Raw genomic sequence first — 22,902 nt, 5'->3', positions numbered from 1 at the left:
CTACATGATTAGCCTCCAATAACAACCTTGGGCACTGAGTCTCTAGTGAGCTTTACTGGTAGATAACACTTTGCATGTGTTGTCAGAATTCATTGCTGGAGGAATTAAGTGTGTCCTGTATTACTCCACGGGGAGAAGACCTGGATGCTTGTACCTGGTTTCCTCCAGACTCCTACACATGTGCCTTTTCCCTGTGCTTATATGAGTGTATGCTGAGTACTGTGAGTCCTTCTATTGAATCAGTGAACCTGGGAATTCCTGACATATTTGCCATCATGGAACTCATAGTTTAGTAGGGGAACGGAGATATATATGTAATTATAGTACAGTGTAGTAGATATAAAACAGAAGTGTAATTAAGATAAAGAGGAGCTACAGCGGTTAAGCATCCGACTCTTGATTTCAGCTCAGGTCATGATCTCAAGGTTGTGAGATCAAGCGCCGCATCAGATTCCACGCTCAGTGGGGAGTCTGCTTCTCTCCCTCTGCCCCTCCCCCCCCAAATCATTAAAAAAAAAAGAGATAAAGAGGAGCTAAACAGAGGACAGAGGTCAGCTTCATAGGGAAGACGACCAAGGAATTTTTGAAGGATGAATGGAATTTCATCAAATGAAGAAAGAGAAGGGTAGGTGTGATAAGCAGACAGCATGCACTGAGGGGGTAAAACTTATACTGGGTTTGGAGAGACACAAGCAGTTTGATAATATTGAAGCAAGAAATAATCCTAAGTGACATTACAGATAATGTTGGAGAGTTAAGTAGGGAGTCACTTAAGGGTTTCCAGTTTGGAAGGTAAGCTATGTGATCATCCAGAGAATAGCTGGAGATGAATACCAGAAGGCATGGAAAACAGTTATATTCTAATCCAGGTGAAGGATAAAATGAGGGCTTACAATGGTATCTGTGTGAAGAAGTGAGGATAGATGAGCACCAAGGTAGGCAAATGCGGTGAAATTGCAGAGTGTATGAAAAACTTCAGAAAGGGCCTATGGAATTTTTGAGAAGTATGCTCAGCCTATAAATGAGAACTTGAGGGTGTGTATTTTTTGTAGCAACAGACAGCGGAGGTTGGAGTCTGTATGAGTAGGGCCATCCTCTCTGTATGCCCGGAGGTCCTTAGATGAAAGAGATGTGGAGTTGGATTAACAGTGTAGATGAGCTATTACTCTAATAGGTCACTTTGTTAGAGTGGATGAAATCATGAGATGCTTGTTGACCTCCTCAATCCTTTCTACTCTTCTGCAGCATGGTTCTAGAGCAGAAACCCCAAACACTGAGATTTGCCTTAAGTAGTGTGGAAAGGGATGAACTGTGGATGGAAGTGGCAGTTTCCCTAAGCACAGTCTAAAAGTCCTCATTTTACCAGGCAAAATAATGTTTTATCATTTTATTATGATATGATTATCATGTGATATATTATGATTTTTATCATTATTTTATCATTGTTTATCATCTGGGTCCAGTGGACAACCTTCATCTATTTTTATTGTAAGTAATTTTACAAATAATACAGAAATAAGAATAAAGGGGTAGTGAAAAAAACTTTATTGTAAATTTTAATAATTTAAATTTAGCAAAGCCAAATTTTTATTGCACATTTTTCTGGTTTGGTAGGTATACAAATTGAGATGGGCAATGTCCTTTGAACACAACTAACTGCTCATCAGCTATCATGCTTGAACCTGGAACACACCCTGCTTGTAAATTCTAATTCTTGATTTTAAATACATCTTTAATAGGTTCTAACTCATCATTACTTCTAGTTCTTTTGCACTTGAATCATCAAAACACAAAACTTCTGGAAATTTTGCAGCTGATAATTTTGTTGAAGAAGAAGATGGCTGTCTTATTTGCTTCTTAATTGCAAAACATTTTCATTATTAAATTGATAAACAACAGAATGATGAAGCCAGTGAAGTCTTTTCATTTCTGCATCATCTCTTTTTAATCACTTTTGTATGTGAATTAGCCTTGACCATTTGTCTACTTATGAACTAATCCAGTAAATGTTGTTACACACATACATGCTAGACAAGAGAATACCATTATCCATCCTTTTAGCAAAACAGGATGTTCTCGCTTTTTATGGCAGATATTGTGAGGATGTCCGTCCAATTATATGACCAACTGGATGAAAATGCTGTGTTTCCTTTTTGTCCTTAGAAATTATTGTTCATCATTTGGTTCTTTTTTGTTTTGCTTTTTAAAAAACTATTTAAAATAATTAGAGAATTACAGGAAGTTGCAGATGGTACAGAGGGATACAGTGTAACCTTACCCATTCCTCTCTAATGGTTACTTGTTATAAGTTATATATGTGTAATGTACAATGCCAAAATCGAGAAATTGACATTGGTACCATGGGTGTGTATAGTTCTCTACCGTATTATCACTTGTACAGATTCTTGTAACCACCAGCACCACCAAGGTAAAGAACAATTTTATCACCATAAAGATCTCCTTTGTGCTACCCCTTTATAGTCACTCCTGCTCCTCCCCACCTCCCTGACTCCTGGTAACCACTAATCTGTTATTCCTTACTATAACTTTGTCATGTTGAAAATGTTATACAAATGGAATCATACTGTATGTGACCTACTACAGTTGATGTTTTTCACTCAGCATAATTGAAATCCATCCAGGTTGTTGGGTGTTTCAGTAGTTTGTTCTTTTTTATTTTTATTTTTTTTTTAAGATTTTATTTATTTATATATTTGGGGGGGGAAGCGAGCACACACGATGAGGGAGAGGGGTAGAAGGAGAAGCAGACTCCTTGAACAGTGGGGAGCCCGATGCAGGGCTCGATCCCAGGTCCCTGGGATCACAACCTGAGCTGAAGGCAGATGCTTAACTGACTGAGCCACTCAGGCACCCTGTGTTTCCTTTTAATTTCTGAGTGAGATTCCATGGCCTGGAATAGAGATCATATAATTGGATTATGTATTTTTTGTTTTAAGATTTTATTTTAATTTTTGAGAGGGAGAGTGTGGGAATGGAGGGGCAGAGGCAGAAGGAGAGAGAGTCACAGCAGACTCCCCACTGAGCATGGAGCCCTATGTGGGGCTCAATCCCACAAACCTGAGATCAGACTCTGAGCTGAAACCAAGAGTCAGGTGCTCAGCCGACTGCACCACCCAGGCACCCGTGGATTATGTATTTTTAGTCCACTCTACCAATCTCACTTTTAACTGGTATTTTTAGACTACTAACATTTAATGTGATTCGTGATGTTAGGCTTTATAAAGTCTTGTCATTTTATTTTTATTCACTATTCCCTCTTTTATTTTGTTATTTCTCTGTTCATTTTCCTAACTGCTTAAGGATTGCTTGAATGTTTAAAAAATTGCATTATTATTTATCTGTAGTATTTTGAGTGTATCCCTTGGTATAGATATTTTACTGGTTGCTCTAGGTGTCATATATATATGACAGAGCAACCAGTAAAATATCTATATATCTATAAATCTATAAAATCTATAAAATACCTATATATCTATGTATATATATAAGTCTTATTGCAGTTTACTGCTATTGGCATTTTATCAGTTTGAAAGCCCCTTTACCCTCCACAGTATATAATTGTTTTAAAATATTTTCTCTACATTAAGAATGTACATAGACAATGTTATACTTTTTGCTTTAGCCACCAAGCATAATTTGGCAATCTTGTGTTTACCCTATTTTTGTTCTTTCAGTTCGTTCTTCCTTCCTGATGTTCCAGAATTCCTTGTTTTATCCTTTCCATTTCAAGAACTTCCTTTTAGCCATTTTTTTTTTTTTAGGGTAGGTTTGCTGATAAAAATTTCCATTGGTTTTCCTTTGAGAATGTCTTGATTTGATAGTTTTGCCAGATGCGGAACTTGTGGTTGTTTTTTTTTTTTCAGTACTTGAAAAATGTCATGCCATTTCTTTCTGGCTGCCATGATTTCTGAGGAGAAATCTGCAGTTATTCAAGTTATTATTATTTTTTTCCAGTAGATAATGTGTCATTTCTCTCTGGCTGCTGTCAGAATTTTTTCTTTGTCTCTAGTTTTCTGAAGTTCATTTATGTTGTTCTTGGCATAGGTTTCTTTGGGTTTATCTTTTTTGTTACTTTCTCAGCTTCTTACATCCTTATGTGTGTTTACATCTTCTGCCAAATTTGGGAAATTCTGGCCATTATTTTTCTAATACTTTTCCCAGCCCACTCTCTTTGTTTTTTCTTTTCTTTTCTTTTCTTTTTTTTTTTTTAAAGATTTTATTTATTTATTAGAGAGAGAATGAGAGACAGAGAGCATGAGAAGGAGGAGGGTCAGAGGGAGAAGCCGGCTCCCTGCTGATGTGGGACTCGATCCCGGGACTCCAGGATCATGACCTGAGCCGAAGGCAGTCGCTTAACCAACTGAGCCACCCAGGCGCCCCTGTTTTTTCTTTCTGGGATCCTGTTGACAGGAATGTTAGATCTTAGATCTTTTGTTATAGTTTCAAGGGTCCTGAGACTGTTAAAAAAATTTTTTTCTGGTCTGTTTTCTCTTTGTTGTTCAGATTGGGCAATTTTGGTTGTTTTTCTCAAGATTGACTGACACCTTCTTTCTTCTTCATTCTGCTATTCAGTCCATACATTAATTTTTTTAAGTTTCAGTTATGGTATTTTCTGTTGTAAAATTTTCATTTGTTTCTATAACTTCTGTCCTCTCTTTCTTTGCATAGGGTTTCTTTTTTTTTTTTTTTCCAGTTTTTTAATTTGCCTGTTGAAACATTTTTATGATGGCTGCTTTAAAAACTTTATCAGGTAATTCCAACATCTGTATCATCTTGGTGTTGGCATTTACTGATTGTCTTTTCTCTTTCAGGTTGAGATTTTCCTGATTCTTAGTATGATGGGTGATTTTCAGCTATCTAGGGCATTTTGGGTATTATGTTATGAGACTCTGGGTCTTGTTTAAGTTGTCTGTCTTAGCTGGCCTTTTCCCTCCCTCCCTCCCTCCCTCCCAAAGATTTTATTCATTTGAGAGAGAACATGGGAGAGGGGCAGAGGGAGATACACAAGCAGACTCCCCACTGAGCAGGGAGCCTCATGTGGGGCTCGATCCCAAGACCCCGAGATCATGACCTGAGCCGAAGTCAGATGCTTAACTGACTGAGCCACCCAGGCACCCCTTAGCTATCTTTTCTGACACCATTTTTGGATTTGGAGGGGAAGGTGGAGTGCCACCTTATTACTGCCTGGTGAGGTAGAAGTCCATCCTCCTTATTTGGCCTCTGTTGTTACCCATTGGGAAGGGGCTCCTCCTTCCTGTTGTGCAGAGGTGGGAGATTGGTTCCCTGTTAGGCCTCTGATGACACTAACTTTGGCTGGCAGAGGGGAAGTACCCTGTTACTGTTTTCTGTGTGGCCTCTACTGATAATGCATTTGGGGAGCACATTACTGCTGAAGGATAATGTAAGTAATCCTCACTCTTCACACAGTCTTCCTTTTTTTTTTTTTTTTTTAACTTACTTATTTATTCTAGAGAGAAAGAGATCATGAGGGGCAGAGGGCGAGAGAATCTGAAGCAGACTCCGTGCTGAGTGTGGAGGCTGTTGTGGGGCTCGATCTCATGAGCCCGAGATCATGACCTGAGCTGAAACCAAGAGTTGGATGCTCAACCGACTGCACGACCCAGACACCCCACACAGTCTTTTCTGATATCACCCATGTGTGTGTGTGTGTGTGTGTGTGTGTGTGTCCGTCCTTGTTACAGTTGGACAGGGGTGGAGGTCTAGACTCTGTGGTTGGCTTTCACCAGTGGGGTGGAGATGGATCATGGTTGTTTTCATGGTGTTTGGTCAGAAATATAGTGTATATTGTTTAAAAGTTTTCCCTCTTGCTAGGTTGCTCCATCCTTAGTCCTTTGTCTGGAGAGAGCAAGTTTTTCTTGGGGCGTTTTTATATGCTCCTGGGGTGCTTGGGGTGTTTCCAAGACACTGGCTTCTCCAGTACTCAATCTGGAATATATGAAGCAAAAAGAAGAGACTTGGAGAACTCACTGTTGTGTTGTTCCTTGGGTTCCACTGTCCCTTCTATCTGCCTTCTTCTCTCTACCTTTGAGTCTTCTTTGTATTTGTAATATGTAATGTCTAGGGTTTTTATTATAGTTAGTGGGAAGGCTAGGGGGATCTCTGTTTTGATATGTAATTGGAGTTTAGAGTGGTATTACCTGTCTCTCCACATTCATTTTCTGATTTATTGAGTAATTGTGAAATGTTTTCCTGTCAATTTCCTTTTTTTTTTTTTTTGGCCATTGTGGTTCCAAGAAGGAAAAATCCTAAATTCTCAATTGTTTTCAGTGAGACAAAAGACAAGAAAATTAGTGTCTCCAGGCAAGTGGACTGCTTATGCCAATTGGAGAAAAAAAGTCCTCAGTAATATAAAACAAACACAGCAGAGAAGGTGGGGATATTGCAGGGTGGATGGGGGGGGGTGTGAATAATATGAAAGAAGAAAGAGGTGAGAGATGGGAAGTTTGTGGATGAAAATGAGAAGTCCAGAAAGAAACACAGAAGAATTTCAAAAGGGTTTTGCAGAAGAGTATTAGGAGAGAAAGGTGGCAAATAAGAAACAGGAGGAAAGTAAAGAGAGAGGGAAGAAGAAAGCATGAAACAGATCATAAAAGGAATAACCAGATCTAGCGAGGGAGATGCAGAAAGAGGACATGATGTTTGTTGGTAGGGCTATCCGTAGTGTAGGACTGGCTAATGGTCAGTATTCTGCTTTTTAAATAAAGATGATTCTAATGTAGAATGTAATGCTCTGTCTTGAGAGATTCTTCATGAGGAAAATACATACCATTATATCTTTTAGGATACAATTTTTCCTTTGGGGACAAAGCACTTCTTTGGAAAACGTCTGCTAATAATTTTAAATACTCAAGGAAAAGAGTTCATAACTGATAATTTTTACTCCGAGCTCCTTATAGCTTGATGAATTTTTAAAAGTCAGGTTTAATAAAATCATTGTTGATATATTTTGAAAGTAAAGAATGGTTGTAAATATATGGCTAAGTATAGTCTAGTAAGCATTATCCTAAGTTATGCAACTTACTGTTTTTTTCATCTCACTTCACTATTGATAATGGAATTTGGGACTTTAGGATAACTGCTAAAAAGAGATTTCCCTGTCCTCAGAGAAATCAAGGAAAATTATTTGCAGCTATTTAGATTAAGAAAATATTTCTAGAGTCTGTTGTAACAGGTATACGCAGCATCATTTGATTATCTTAAGGGATTGTGCTTTATAAATAAAGGTCAGTGGATAGATTTTAACTTATTAAACCTCTACATGAAAGTCTGTTTTGAGTGACATTGTTAATGATTATATTACTTAGGGGACAACTTGAAAATAGTGATTTTATTCCAGAAAACTTCTCAACCATAACTTGTCTGGTATTCATTCACTAGTTAGGATTCTGTTTTGTAAGCATAGTGAAAACATTCTGTGAGGGAACAAAGAAATTTTACTCATTGTTTTAATTTAAATAAAGTATATGATTCTGTGTATCTATGAGCCCCATTTTCCCTTTTGAGTTTAGAAGGGTGCAGGTCTTTTTCTAATCCATGCTTGTATGGTGGATCCTGAGTGGAATACTCCAGAAACAGGGAATGATTTTGGTAATTCTACATAATTTTTAAGAGGACCTTGGAAATAGGTGTCCACTGGATATTTTGAAATCCCTCTGTGCCCCAGGTGTAATCTTGAGGATTATGTCCTGAACATTCTGTCCCTGAATCCCTTAACATGTAAGCCAGAGAGAGGAGAAGCAGCTAGTAGATAGCAGAGCAGAACTACATAAATTTCTAGGCTGCTTGAGTCTAGACCTACTTTGAGGACAGTATTAGTTACCTCAGTTGCTGCTAAGCAGATGTCTTAGCATCACCTTGGTGCTTGTTTGAAATTTTTTTTTAAGAGGGGTGGGGCGGGGCAGAGGGAGAAAGAGAATCTTATGCAGGCTCCACACCCAGCATGGAGCCTGGCGTGGGGCTCAATATCACAATCCTGAGATCATGACCTGAGCCAAAATTAAGAGTCAGACACTTAACCAACCAAGCCACCCAGGTGCCCCGCTTGTTTAAAATTCTTAAGTACCACGTCATACCCACTGAATCAAAATCTCTGGAGGTGGGGTCCAGAATTTTGTTTTAACAATCTCTTCTAGGTGGTTCTTATGCATGGGAATGTTAGAGAATGAGATACCTCATCTTGTTTGTAACTTTTAGCTATATCCATTCTAATTAGAATTGTCTGTTCAAATTCCATTCAACCTAAGTTATTTGGAGTCCTGCTCACTTGCCTTTTGGCTTTTCTAGACTAGTTCTTCTAAATCCTTTCTGAATCCAGTTCTTTTGTTTTTTAAGAGATTTTTATTTTTTATTTTTTTATTTTTTAAAGATTTTATTTATTTGACAGAGAGAGACACAGCAAGAGAGGGGAACACAGCAAGGGGAGTGGGGGAGGGAGAAGCAGGCTTCCCGCAGAGCAGGGAGCCCAATGCAGGGCTCGATCCCAGGATCCTGCGATCATGACCTGAGCCTAAGGCAGACGCTTAACGACTGAGCCACCCAGGTGCCCCTATATTTTAAAATGTTTTAATAAATAGAATAACCATTAGTTTCTATTATACTTTATTCAGATTCAGAGCTCTAGAGTTTTTGCTTAGCATCATTAATCTTACAGCTATATTTGTTTCTCCCATACTTAAAAACCCAATTTTCAATGACCCCCAACAAAATTACTCACTTGATTTATTTATTTTTTTAAAGATTTTATTTATTTGACAGAGAGAGACAGCGAGAGAGGGAACACAAGCAGAGGGAGTGGGAGAGGGAGAAGCAGGCTTCCTGCTGAGCAGGGCGCCTGATGCGGGGCTCGATCCCAGGACCCTGGGATCATGACCTGAGCCGAAGGCAGACGCTTAACAACTGAGCCACCTAGGCACCCCTGTTTTTTAAGAGATTTTTTTTTTTTTTAAGATTTTTATTTACTTATTTGACAGAGAGAGAGACAGTGAGAGAGGGAACACAAGCAGGGGGAGTGGGAGAGGGAGAAGCAGGCTTCCCGCGGAGCAGGGAGCCCAATGCGGGGCTCGATCCCAGGACCCTGGGATCATGACCTGAGCCGAAGGCAGACGCTTAACGACTGAGCCACCCAGGCGCCCCTTTTAAGAGATTTTTAAATGAGAACCTGCCCATAATTTCATCTGGGCCTTCTATTTTAAAAAACGGTTGTCTAAGAATGATGAATGTGGAGTGAAATGTTTTTCAAATGCAATGATTTCCTGAAAAGTAAAGCTTGTTAAATTGTGGAATCTATTTCTAAGGGAGCTCCTCACTCATATTATACACACACACACACACACACACACACACACACGTTTTTTTAAACATTTGTGTGAAATAGTTCATTGTACTAAAGGACAGAGAGATGAACCAGATTATCAACATTCTTCCTGGTGCCAGAATTTTATTATTTAATGTATTTTAAAATTAAATTTAAAAGTGGGTTTAATTTTTGGTAATTTTAATTTTAACATAAAAAGCCAGTTTTTAACGTTAGCTCATAGGATTCCATAGTATCCCCACATCTTGCTAATAAAGAGGTACTATTTGAAAAGTGAAGGTTTTTGCTCTGTTTTTATATATTACATATTGGGTATTAGTTTTTAGTACCTTTTTGTTTGTGTTAATTTTTCATCTATATTGTTCACACATTTTTATTTATTTTTTAAAGATTTTATTTATTCATTTATTTGAGAGAGTGAGAGAGAGAGAGAGAGAGCACATGAGAGGGAGGAGGGTCAGAGGGCGAAACAGACTCCCTGCCGAGCAGGGAGCCCGATGCGGGACTCGATCCCGGGACTCCAGGATCATGACCTGAGCCGAAGGCAGTCGCTTAACCAACTGAGCCACCCAGGCGCCCGTTCACACATTTTTAAATTGTTGAGTCCAAAGCTGTTATTTTTAAATTGTTGAAGCACATGAAATTGACATTTTTTGTCAAAAATGATCAAATATCAGCAATTTCATCTGGTTCAACCTAATAAGTCTTTGAGGACCTATTGGTACACTTTTCCGTGGAAAACTGGCTTGATTATTTGCTTTGAGGGAAATAAAGTGGTTTCTTTGGAAATTTTGTATGTTTTAGAGTCTTAGGTTCATGCAACATGATTTGTACTTTCATTGTCTCATCTGGATATATAATTTTCTGCAATTAAAAAAATTAGATTCGGTCTACAATAAAAAAACAAACAAACTAGGCATTTCCCAGTAAGGTGATAGTATAAGAGTTCCCACACAGTTTCCTGCCAATCCCCCAACAGAAACTGAAATGATTAAAGAAAAGCAAAAATAAGAATTGTGTTACTAATGTTGAGAACAGAATTGTCAAACATGTGATCACTAATTTGAAGGAATTTTTTTTGTCTATTATGCTAACGTTTGAACTTCTGGGATGATCTATCACTCTCCTCAAGGGAGCAGTGTAATACTATGGGAAATATAGGTAGAGAAAATTCTAGAAGTCACTAGTGAGCCTGTGTTTGGGTAGATGACAGAGGATGGACTGCACTCTTAGGAGGGCTGTGGGGAGATTATATATAACTCTTTTCTGTTAGCGGAGCCAACAGCGTTCTGTGGTATTCCTAGCAGGTCTAGCTGAGGGCTTTACCACACATACTCCTTTTCATTGACGTGGCTTTCTAGATGGAGTATGGACTTGCTCTGATGTCATGGAGAGAACCCTTTTAATATGGAAAGATGGAGTTAGAAACCAAGGATGGCTGTGAGAGACGGGAAATGACCCATTGGGGGCCCTTTCATAGCTGTGGGCTTTGGGCTAACAGCCACACTAGCATCTGGGCTGAAAGAAAATACTTAGGACTTTATCCAGCCCTCTGTGGGCCCAAGGGATCTTTTCAGAAGCCTGGCCAGGTCACCTCAAAGCAGAGCAGTGTTTTGGGATTAGGGGTGGGGACATTTCTCTGCTGGTACTGGTTACTCTCCCTAATTGGTGAAACTGGACTCTGGGAAGTGGTTTCAGAAAGTACCAAGAAAATGCACAGAAGGACGGAGACTGCCCTCCTGTCCATTCCCGCCTTCCCAGTCAAGAGCTGCCAAAAGACCTAACCTGTATGCCATCCAGTCCTCCAGCTTACTTTTTTTAAAAAGTTTCAAAGGAAGAAGAGTCATAAGGGCAGTACAAAATGACTTTTCGATACATTTCACCTGTTGTGACTGTTTTGCCTCTATAATTTTTCTGTTTGTAGATATTTTGTTTCTTTTCGAACTTTTTGGGTATAAATTACAGAAATCATGCCTTTTTACCCCTAACTAATTTAATGTTTATTTTCTAGGAACAAGAAATTCTGCTAAAGTACTTCAGTATGAGTATCAAATTTAGGAAATTTAACATTGGCATAATATCTAGTCTGTAGCCCATATTCTGTTATTTTTTTCCCAGTAATGTTCCTTGTAGCGTTGAGTTTTTCTGGTCCAGGTTTCAGCCCAGGACTATGGTTTGCACTGAGTTGTCATGGCTCCTTCAGTCTCTTCATCTGTGGCAGTTCCTCACAAGCCTTTGTCTTCAATGACCATGACTTTTTTTTATAGTACAAGCTCTTTGTTTTGTACCTTGTCTCTCAGTTTGGATGCGTCTGATGTTTCCTTGAGATTAGATTTAGATTAGGCATTTTTGGCAGGAATGCCACACAAATGAGACGTGTCCTCTCTGCCTCACATCAGGAGGCATGTCATGTCTGTTTTCTGGTTGCTGATGTGAACTCTGATCACTAAAGGAAGATATCTGCCAGGTTTCTCCATGGTAAAATTAGCATATTTTTTCCTTTGTAAGTTAATGAGTACTTTGTAGGGAGATACTCTGAAGTGACATACATACCCCGTTCCTCAGCACACTTTGACCTGCTAGTCTTAGCATCTATTTTTGATTCTTGCCTGAATCAGTTATTGCTGTGATAGCTGCAAAATGGGGATTTTTCCCCAACATTCATCATTCCTTCTACATTTATTATTTGGCACTCTGCTATAAGAAACCCATCACCCTCATCTGTTACTATCAATATTTGTTTTGTACTTAAATGTGTCCCTAATTTGGTCGGGAGCCCCTTAGGTACCTTGTTGTGCCCTTTCGACAAGTCCTGTGGTATTTGTTTTTGTTTTTGTTTGTTTGTTTTAATAGTGTTTTCTTACTTTACACCAGATTGTTTGAGGTTCATCTTAAACTTATTCTCCAGAGAGTTCTAAATCTCTTTTGGGTGGATGGTGTCAAGAAACCACAGTCTCAGCACTGCATGAGTATTCAGGAGAGGATTTTAACTTGCTCACGTAAAGAGAGAAGAACTGAAGGGACCGCTCACTCGAGCTGATTGTGGACGCAGCCTGCTTGGTGTAATTGGCTCCTGTCCACACTGTTTTAATTTCTGTAGCCTTCTAGTGTGTTCTGATCTCAGAGCAAGTTCCCCTTTATTATTTATTTATTTATTTTTCCTCTTTAAACACATTCTCTCCTCTGGGTGAATTTTAGAATCACATGTAAAAAGTCATATTCCAAAAAGGTTTCATTATTTTTTTTGAAAGGTATTGAATTGAATTTATTATTTAACTTAGGGTAGAATTTATCTTTTTTTTTTTTTTTTACAAATTTGCGTCTTCTCACTTAGGATTAAGAGGTGACTTCATTTACTCTTAATATAGGGGTCAGTAAGGGGTTTGTAGTTTTAATCACATGAATCTTGAGTATCTCTTGTTATAATTGTTACAGTTTTTGTTAGACTATGCTTGTTTATAGTTTTGTGTTTGTGAATAGTATCTTTTTGACATTTATTTAATGAGTTTATGTGTATGGACAAGTGCCTGAACTATGAATGCATAATAATGAATTTTATTGGACCACCACCCAGGTCTGTCACTAGGACCTTGCTGGCACCTCAGAGCTCCCTATATGCCTAACCTAATCACAGCCTGCTTTCTCCTTCCTTCCCTCCTACAGCCAGCAAGTGAAGGCAGAATACAGCTGCTTACATGGCTGTCCTTGTTCAATATAGGGAAGAGTGACAGTTGAGCAGGACAGACTTTTTTTTTCCCTGCCACAAAATTCTGAAGAGATGTTTACTGTGTGGGCTTTTGTGTAAGGGACAAGGAACAACATAAATGCCTGTTTTTAAGACTAGCTTTATGAAACATGCAGATTTATTTTTTGTAAGTCTGTTTCTTATTGAGTCTATCCTTGAATAAAGCAGAGTTAATAATATTAGATAAAAAGTAGTCTTTCTAAAGTGTGTTTTGTTTAGATGTCAAAATAGTAGCCTTGGATTATCCAGCTTGATACAGAAGTTGAAAACCATTGTTTGGGTTTCTCTTAGTTTAATGAGGTTGTGGAAATTACTCCTATTCCCATAGCCTCAGCTATCTTTCAGCATTGCTGATCGAGATTAATGAATGCTTTTTCTTCCACCATCTCTTAGATTTTGATGTCAGGTTCTGTCCTTAGGCCTCTTCTCACTCTGCACTTTGTCTCTCTGAGCTGTCTGATGCTGTGGTTTCAATGCCTACATTTATCCTCATAAAATCCACTTTTATTTCCTAGATCAGGTTTTCCTGACTTGTGATTCTCTCAAATTAAAACAGATGTCTTTTAACTGGGGTCATCCCACTTTTTTTTTTTTTTTTACATCTGCCTGATAGGGTTTTTAGGAATCAGGAATTTGGCCAAAGTCTGGCCTAGGGAAATCTTTGCAGAATAGGAAGTACAGAGGAAATGGCCTATGGAAATAAGTAATTATGCTATAAAAGAGGTAATTTAATATTAGATATATTACCATCAATTTCAATACTTCATCTCTGTCGTCTTAATTCAAATAAGGTCTTTATAACTGTTTGAACCTTTTGAGAAATGATGTTAGTATTATGCTTGAAGTGTTAATCCTAAAAACTTTTGTCCTTTTCTCCCTATCTTTATATTTCTTAAGTGATAAGTAGAAAGTGCTTGCATTCTTACAGATATTAAGAGCAACAGATGAACATTAGGGGAAGGGAAGGAAAAATAAGATAAAAACAGAGAGGGAGACAAACCATAAGAGACTCTTAACTATAGGGAGCAAACTGAGGGTTGCTGGAGGGGAGGTGCGTGGGGGACTGGGTAACTGGGTGACAGGCATTAAGGAGGGCATGTGATGGAATGAGCACTGGGTGTTATATACAACTGATGAATCACTAAATTCCCTGAAACTAATAAAACACTATATGTTTACTAACTTGAATTTAAATTAAAAGAAATTTAAAGAAAGTCTCAGGGAAAAAAATAAATTGCTTTCTAATGCTAAAAAAGCAAAAAGGAGCATTACATTAGTGAAGACTTTGTTATATATAACTGGTTGGGGCTCTTATTTTCAGTTCTGTATCAATACATAAATGAATATCTTTTTCTGGAAAATGTGACTTTAAAATTTCTGATCTTACAGTTATATTTTATGTTTTTTTTAAATATATTAAAAACTTTTGGTTTTGCTTCTAGAAAAACTGATTGCTTATCAACGAGAGTTTCTTGCCTTGAAAGAACGTCTTCGAATAGCTGAACATAGAATCTCTCAGCGCTCTTCTGAATTAAACGCCATTGTACAACAGTTCAAGCGTGTAGGAGCAGAAGCAAATGGAAGTAAGGATGCATTAAATAAATTTTCAGGTACAAATAATATGTTTAGTTTAAAAATTGTATTTTCAAGGGGTTATGTGAAGTAATTTGTTTGAAAGTCGTTTAAAGTAGCTTATCAGCCAATATTTATTACTGTTTTCAGAGAGAAACATCACACAAAACTTTCCTATAATGGTAAATTATAAAACAATTTTAATTGTTAAATTTGATTTTAAGGGAGTAGTGTAATATTGATTTAGATTTCAGTTGGATAAATTTCCCCAATAGCAAAAAGCCACATCTTTTATTTTTTTACTATTATTATAATTTTTATTTATTAGAGAGTGAGAGAAGGAACACAAGCAGGGGGAGTGGGAGAGGGAGAAGCAGGCTCCCTGCTGAGCAGGGAACCCCACATGGGACTCTATCCCAGGACCCTGGGATCATGACCTGACCCGAAGGCAGATGCTTAACGACTGAGCCACCCAGGCGCCCCAAGCCAGATCTTTTAAAAAGCATATTTCAAATGAGATTAAAAATTTAATTTTGTGTTTTTACATGTTTATGTTGTGACTTGTATGGACCTTATTCAGACTCTGGAGAACCTTTGAGCTATTTGAAGCAATTAGTACTCTTATCTCTGACTTATAAGAAAAAAATATGGTTTTATTACAGTGTGTACTTTTGGGGGTATCTGATCTGTTCCTTCTCTAAGAACTTATGGTTAGAGTAAGATGAATGTCAATTATCCTCTCTGTTTCTGTGATTTTCTTAGTCTAATAATTAAATTAACATATGTATATAATCAGTTACCTCAAAATTTATGTAATCTTTCAAGATTAATATACTTTTTCATTTAGCAGCATCTTTTTCCATCCTTTAGCATTCATTCCTCTTGTCTTAGATTCACTACCTGACCTTATTTTTAAATTTTCATGCTCCGTGTTTCCCCTCCTGATTGTGAAATGTGTGTTATGACACAGTAACATTTAAAATTATGGAATGGTATAGATAATAAAAAATAAGCCACCCATAAGCCTGCTCTGCCAAGTGTTTTTTATTAACATTTTTTATTTCCTTCTAGTCTTTTTTCCATTTATGTTTTTCTTCAAAATTGTGATTGTGTGTTAGAGCCTGTTTTACTTTTGAAATTAGGCTATTAGCATTTTACTGTGTCATTGAATACTCTTCAAAAATGCCATTTTCAATGGCCATATGTCAGTTAACCATATACCATAATGTATTAAATATTTTTCTACTAGGCAAATAGGGTTTTTCTGTGTTGTTTTTTCTCCCCAGTTTATAACTCTGCGATGAACGTCTTTGTGTATAAATTGGTAGTCCTTATGTTATTTCGTTACATTATGAATTCCTTAAAAACAAGGATCTATGACTAACATTTCTAAACACATGACACAGTGGCTGGGACAAAATAGATAATCACTAAATATTTATTGAGTGTACAAAAGTGAAGTTGCTAAAAGGGAAATTATTGACTAGTAAGGCAGACATGTTTTAGGGTTTTTGATGCTCTTCTGAAGAGCTGAAACATATACCACATTACCACCAATATCTAATATTATTATTATTATTATTTAAAGATTTTATTTATTTATTCATGAGAGAGAGAGAGGCAGAGGCAGAGGGAGAAGCAGGCTCCCCGCGGAGCAGGGAGCCCGATGCGGGACTTGATCCCGGGACCCTGGAATCATGACCTGAGCCAAAGGCAGACGCTTAACCGACTGAGCCACCCAGGCATCCCTCTAATATTATTATTTAATCTTATGCTAAGTTGATAGGTTGAAATTGGTGTCTTGTAATTTATAGTTGTTTCTTTACTTATGAGATTAATTGTTAATATAGCAGTCATTTGCATTTCTTTTGTGAATTTTTTGGTTCTTGTCATATTTTTAATGGAGTTTTCATAGAGTTTTGCATGAAATCTTCGAGGCTTTAAGTCCTTACTGCTAACTTCTGTATTTTAAAGGTTAAATTATAATATAGTTGGAATTTTAAAACAATATTGCCTACTAGATTGAGTTTTTATTTCATATTATATTAAAGGATTCATTAACTCCTCTAAGGAAAATGGAAAAGCTACTTGAAAGTTAGGATCTGTACAGAGCATTCTCAAATTGTGCAGTTTAAATTATTGTACTTGTATTTTTTGGGGAAAAAAAATATCTTCCATGTGAAAATTCAGTAAAATAGAATAGCATAAGGAAAGTGAAAGTTATTGGTGGTGAATGTGCTTATTATATTTTCATAAATGGGTAGCATGTTTAGAGTGTGTTCTGCAGGGCCTGAGTTCTGAACCTTTATCATGGCAAGTGATTAAAGCATTCCGCCTTCTCAGGGTACTTCAGCTTCTTCAGAGTGCTGTCAACAATGGGACTCTGAGACTCGTTGCAGAAGTGTCCTTTTTCATTTTAAATGGAGATCTTATTCACCAAAGTATGAAATCGGGACAGTTCTAGTTCTCATAAATTTTTACTGCTATATTTGTAAAATTAGCAACTTCTGTAAGTAAGGTGCTCCTGTGCATTAATTATGCTTTTCTGTTTTAGATAATACCCTAAAGCTATTAAAGGAGTTAACAAGCAAAAAATCTCTTCAAGTGCCAAGTATTTATTATCATTTGCCTCATTTATTGCAAAATGAGAGAAGCCTTCAGCCTGCTCTGCAGATTGGTAATGGAAGAACAGGAGGTATGTTTATTTTGTTTCTTACTGTGGTTGTGCTGCTGGTCTTAATTGGATCTTGGAGTATAACATTGACCATTAGAAGCCTGTCAGGTCAAAGAAGAATAATTCCTTCTCTCTGCATAATAACTTAGGACTCATTTACGTTGAAAGGAGGTATCTATTTTACTCCATAGATCAGAGTATAGAGCTGAAAAGGGTCATGAGAAATCTGGTGTAAGCCCCATCTCTGGGCAGAAAAATGTTTAAACCTTTGTAATTTTTCTCTTTTAAAAATTTGAGATGACTTTTTTTTCTTGTGTCTTCTTTCAACATTAGTAGTTCTCACAGTCTCATCAGGAGAGGTTTTCTTATGTTTGCCCCTGCTTTTTCTTAGAGAGCTGGAAGGCATATAATCACTTTCATTTAATCTTTCAGACAATAATAGAAATACTTTGGGTTGCTTTTTTTTCCTCATATAGTGCAAAGATAGTTTACTCCATATTTTTTTTCTTTCTGTTAGAACTGCCAGAGCTTGAATTTTCCTTGTGGGTCCTACTTACTGTTCTTTCATGATTTTTATTCCTCTATTTTGACTTTGTTAATCTTTTCTTTGGAGATTTTAAAATGTAGATAGCAAAATATTGTTTTGCTCCCCTAGTAAGTCTTTTGTCTTTTGTTAAAACCATTACTTGATAGATACTGAAATTCATCTTTGTGATAATGTTTTTGAAAAGACTGATTTAATCTGCTTTTGATTCAGTAGGATTCTTAGGTATTTTACTTTGTGTGTGTGTTGCATTTTCTCATATTATTTGATCTATTAGCATAAGCTTTTATATTTGTCTTTTTTTAGTTCTGCCGTCTTTCTACTTTATGAATCATTTAAAATTGCACACTGCCTTCCTAAGGAGGAAGTGATAATTCTTAAAATACCATGTTCAGACTAACTCATTCTTCCATTTCCTTATTGATTCAATAAATACTTATCCAGTAGGTGCTGGATGTACAAAGACTAACAAGATGTGTGGTGTACTCTAAATTATTTTCTTTAGAACATTGATCATTATTTCTGAAGTTGGTATTATATCTCTCCCTTTAATAATCATTATTTGGGTAGGATGTCTCAGTCATTTAGTACATGTTGGTTTAGATGATGTCTTCATTAATAAGAATATCAAATGAAAAGAAAGTACAAGTATTTTTAAAGTCCTTTAAAACTTCTCACAACATCTAATAGGTTCTCCTTAGTAGCTCCTTGTTATTTTGTGAATGTGACATTCTCTTACCCTTTTGAAGATACTTATTTTCCATCCCATTTGTTTGACTTTATCATAAATATAATGAAATCTTGGTCAACCAGATTTCCACTAGTTAACATTGTTACTAAGCTGGCACTATTTTTTGAGAGTTAGAAAAAGCAGAAAACTTGAAAAAACAAACAAACAAAAAAACAAAAACAAGAAAACCCTCAGATTTACATTAAAATCACCTTCCTAAATCCTTAAGCAATGGTTCTTAACATTTTTAGAGTCAAAGAACCCTTTGGCTATCCTAGGAAAGCTATAAACTTTCTATTTAGAAAAATGCACATAGAAAAAGTAATTCTGTATATAATTTCTGGGGTTTTGTGGAACTCCAAAATCTTTTTAGGGACTTTATATTAAGAACTTCTGGTGGTTTTTTTGTTTTGTTTTGTTTTTTGGGTTTTTTATGTTGTTGTTTTTAAGATTTTATTTATTTATTTGAGAGCGAGAGAATGAGAATACAAGCAAGGGGAAGGGCAGAAGGAAAAGCAGATTCCCACTGAGCAGGGAGCTCGATGCAGGGCTCACTCAATCCCCAAACCCTGGGATCATGACCTGAGCCAAAGGCAGACACTTAACCAACTGAGCACCCAGGTGCCCCTTCTGTTTTTTAGATCAAAGAAAAACTGCTTCTTGCTAAAAATTCTGTTCTTCAGTGGTCAGGCTGATTAAATAAGGAACAGCACTCAGACCGGTTAAGTCTTCCTAAGACTAAAGAGGGAGAATGTGTTCCAGGCATCTACTGACTGTCTAAAGAGGGGCTTGAATTCCTTTGTGAAGAACAAAAAACTGCCAGCCCATCCTACCCACACCATATCTAGATCCTTCCCCGAAATTTGCAGGTTGCAATAAATAGATACAACTACAGATGGGTAAAAGGGCATATTGTACAATGAGGGTTACAAAATATTTAAGGAAACCCACATTGTGAATGACTTAATACTCAAGGAAATAGAATTTGCAGAGCAAGGAGAATATAATTTAGAAATTACACATAATCAATATATTTTAGAGGGATGAGAGGCCAGTTCATAAAGGATCAATTGGATATCTCTGTGTTCTAATTTCATTGATTATATTTAAAATTTCCATATAGATGTACTAATAAGCAGAGTAGAGACAGCTAAAGATCAGATTAGCAATCTGAAAGATTGAGCTGTGTAGTTCTTCTGGAATGCTGCATAGAGGGCACAAAGAATTGGGGTAGACCAAAGTTTTAATATCTATCTAATAGAAATTTCAGAAGGAGAGTGAAGGGAGTGAAGAGAGGAAATACCCAAATATATAATAGAAGAAAATTTCTTTGAGTTGAAGAAACTCACAGCTCCTCAGATTCAGGGGCCATTTAGTGCTGAGCAAGATGGCTAAAGAAAGACCCTCCACAGGTTACCTACCAAAATGGCATTACTGATGGTAGAGGACAGCAGGTTGTTTTTTGTGCTGAAGTGAAAGAAAATCCATGAGCACTTGTTATGTGCCAGGTACTTTGCTGGGTACTTTGGTACACAAAATTAGATGTGGTTCCTTGTGTTGTGGAGCTTCAGTCTAGTAAAGGAGAATGCATGAGTTAAATAATTAATTATGTAAATAATTGTACAGCTACAACCTTAATTGGTGATACAAAGGATGCCTTGATAATATATAAAAGGGGCATTTACCTCAATTAAGGATTTTAAGGAAGTCTTAAAAATGGATTAGATGTGAGATCAGTGAACAATGTAGTTACTGGTGAAGGTGGGTGTATGAGTTGCTTAATTCTGCTGTAAAAATTACCATAAACCCAGTGACCTAAAACAGCATAAGTTTATTATCTTCTAGTGTTGGTGGCCAGAAGTCCTAAAATCAATGTGTTGACTAGGGTGTGTTCCTTCTGAAGCTTTAGGGGATAATCCACTTCTTTCCTTTTCCAGCTTCCAGAGGCTGGCTACATTCATCAGTGCCCCTTCTTCATCTGCAGATCTCTCTGTGACTCTGACCTCTTGCTTACATTGTCACATCTCCTCCTCTCACAGACTCTCCCACCTTCTTCTCATAAGGACCCTTGTGAGTTCATTAGGCTCACCTGGGTAATCCAGGATAACCTTCCAATCTCAACATCCTTAATCAAATCCACAATATCCCTTTGGGCATGTTAGGTAATATACTAAAAAATTCCAGGAATTAGGTCATGGACATGGTAGGGACAACATTATTATGGCTACCACATGGGAGAAAAAAGTATTCCAGAAAATGAGAAGAGCATCACAAAAGCCCTGTGATGGAGGGAGCATGGAATGTTCTAGAAAATGAAAGAAGGTCACTGTAGATGAAGTGTAGGGTGAGGGGAAGCATGGAATAAGATGAGACTAGAGATGTACTGGAGACAGACAATGCAGGACCTTGCAGACCATTTACTGGATTTGGGCTTTTCTCCTAAGAACAGAAAGAAGCAACAGGTTCTGTGAAAAATGCTGTTGTTACTTTGATACATATTGCATTGAATCTGTAGATTGCTTTGGGTAGTATGGACATTTTAACAATATGGATTCTTCCAAGCCATGAGCATGGAGTATCTTTCCATTTGTTTGTGTCATCTTCAGTTTGTTTCATCCGTGTTCTTTAGTTTTTGGAGTATGGGTCTTTTACCTCCTTGGTTAAATTTATTCCTGAGTATTTTATTCTTTTTGGTGCAATTGTAAATGAGATTATTGTTTAATTTCTCTTTCTGCTATCTCATTATTAGTGAATAGAAATGCAACTGATTTCTGTATATTTTGTATACTGTGATTTTACTGAATTCATTTATCAGTTCTAGCAGTTTTTGGTGGAGTCTTGAGGGTTTTCTATATTTAGTATCATGTCATCTGCAAATAGTGAAAGTTTTACTTCTTCCTTACCAATCTGGATGCCTTTTATATCCTATTCCTGTCTGACTGCTGTGGCTAGGACTTTGATTCCTAGGTTGAATAACGGTGGTGAGAGTGGACATCCTTGTCTTGTTCCTGATCTTAGAGGAATAGCTCTCAGTTTTTCACCATGGGGTGTGATGCTAGCTGTGAATTTTTCATATATGGTCTTTATTGTATTGTGGTATGTTCTCCCTAAACCCACTTTGTTGAGGGTTCTTATCATGACAGATACTGGATTTTGTCAAATGCTTTTTCTGCTTTTATTGAGAAGATCATATGGTTTTTGTCTTTTCTCTTGTTAATATGATGTATCATGTTGATTTATTTGTGAATATTGAGCCACCCTCTCATCCCTGGAATAAATCCCACTTGATTATGGTGAATGATTTTTATCATATTGTTGGATTCAGTTTGCTAATATTTTGTTGAGGATTTTTGCATCTATGTTCATGAAAGATACTGGCCTGTAGTTATCTTTTTATGTAGTGCTTTTATACTGAGGGTATATTAATTTTCTTGATCTTTTCAAAGAACGAGCTCCTGATTTCAGTGATCTGTTTTACTGTTTAAGTCTCTATTTCATTTATTTCTGCTCTAATCTTTATTATTTCCTTCTTTCTACTGGCATTGGGCTTTGTTTGTTCTTCTTTTTCCAGCTCCTTTAAATGTTAGGTTGTTTACTTGAGATTTTTCTTGTTTCTTGAGATAAACCTGTGTTGCTATAAACTTTTCTGTTAGAACAGCTTTTGTTGCCTCCCAAAGATTTTGGACTATTTTGTTTTCATTTTCATGTTCTCCACGTATTTTTTTATTTCCTCTTTGATTTCTTGGTTGACCCATTCATTGTTTAGTAGTTTCTTATTTATCCTCATGTATTTGTGTTCTTTCCAGATTTTTTCTTGTGATTGATTTCTAGTTTCATACTATTGTGGTTGGAAAAGATGGATGGCATGATTTCAATCTTTTACAATTTATTGGGACTCGTTTTGTGGTCTAACATTTGATCTATTCTGGAGCATTTCCCATATTCCCTTGAAAGGAATGTGTAATCTGCTGTTTTTGGATTGAATGTTCTAATATATCTAATTTATCATTCAAAGCCACTCTTCCCTTGTTGATTTTTCTGTCTCAATGATCTATCTATTACTGTAAGTGGATATCTCCTAATATTATTGTAGTACTGTTAATTTCTTCCTTTATGTCTGTTAATAGTTGTTTTATGTACTTAGGTGCTCTCATGTTCAGTGCATAAATATATACAGTTGTTATATCCTTCTGTCAGATCCCCTTATCATTATGTAGTGTCCTTTGTCTCTTTTTACAGTTTTAGTTTTATAGTCTGTTTTGTCTGATAGAAGTTTTGCTTT

At 36.8% G+C, this 22,902-nt stretch overlaps 1 protein-coding gene across 8 annotated transcripts in view; it reads left to right on the top strand.

Annotated features, from left to right (window-relative positions):
- The window catches only part of MGAT4A (alpha-1,3-mannosyl-glycoprotein 4-beta-N-acetylglucosaminyltransferase A), a 124,999-nt gene that overhangs the window by 33,417 nt on the left and 68,680 nt on the right, over positions 1–22,902 (top strand). For 6 of the 8 annotated variants that reach the window (XM_035001735.1, XM_035001739.1, XM_035001734.1 and 3 more), the window contains exons 3-4: positions 14,543–14,710; positions 17,227–17,367. In XM_035001735.1, the coding sequence (XP_034857626.1) occupies positions 14,543–14,710; positions 17,227–17,367 (309 nt within the window). The remainder of the gene's footprint in view (positions 1–14,542; positions 14,711–17,226; positions 17,368–22,902) is intronic. The other 2 variants (XM_035001738.1, XM_035001740.1) reach the window with 1 other exon arrangement.

Source organism: Mirounga leonina, unplaced genomic scaffold, assembly GCF_011800145.1.
Source record: "Mirounga leonina isolate KUSES-001 unplaced genomic scaffold, KU_Mleo_1.0 Mir_125, whole genome shotgun sequence".
In the NCBI taxonomy this organism is placed as follows: Eukaryota; Metazoa; Chordata; class Mammalia; order Carnivora; family Phocidae; genus Mirounga; species Mirounga leonina.
Note: the sequence above shows the minus strand (reverse complement) of the source record. Positions and strands in the feature narration are given on the sequence as shown.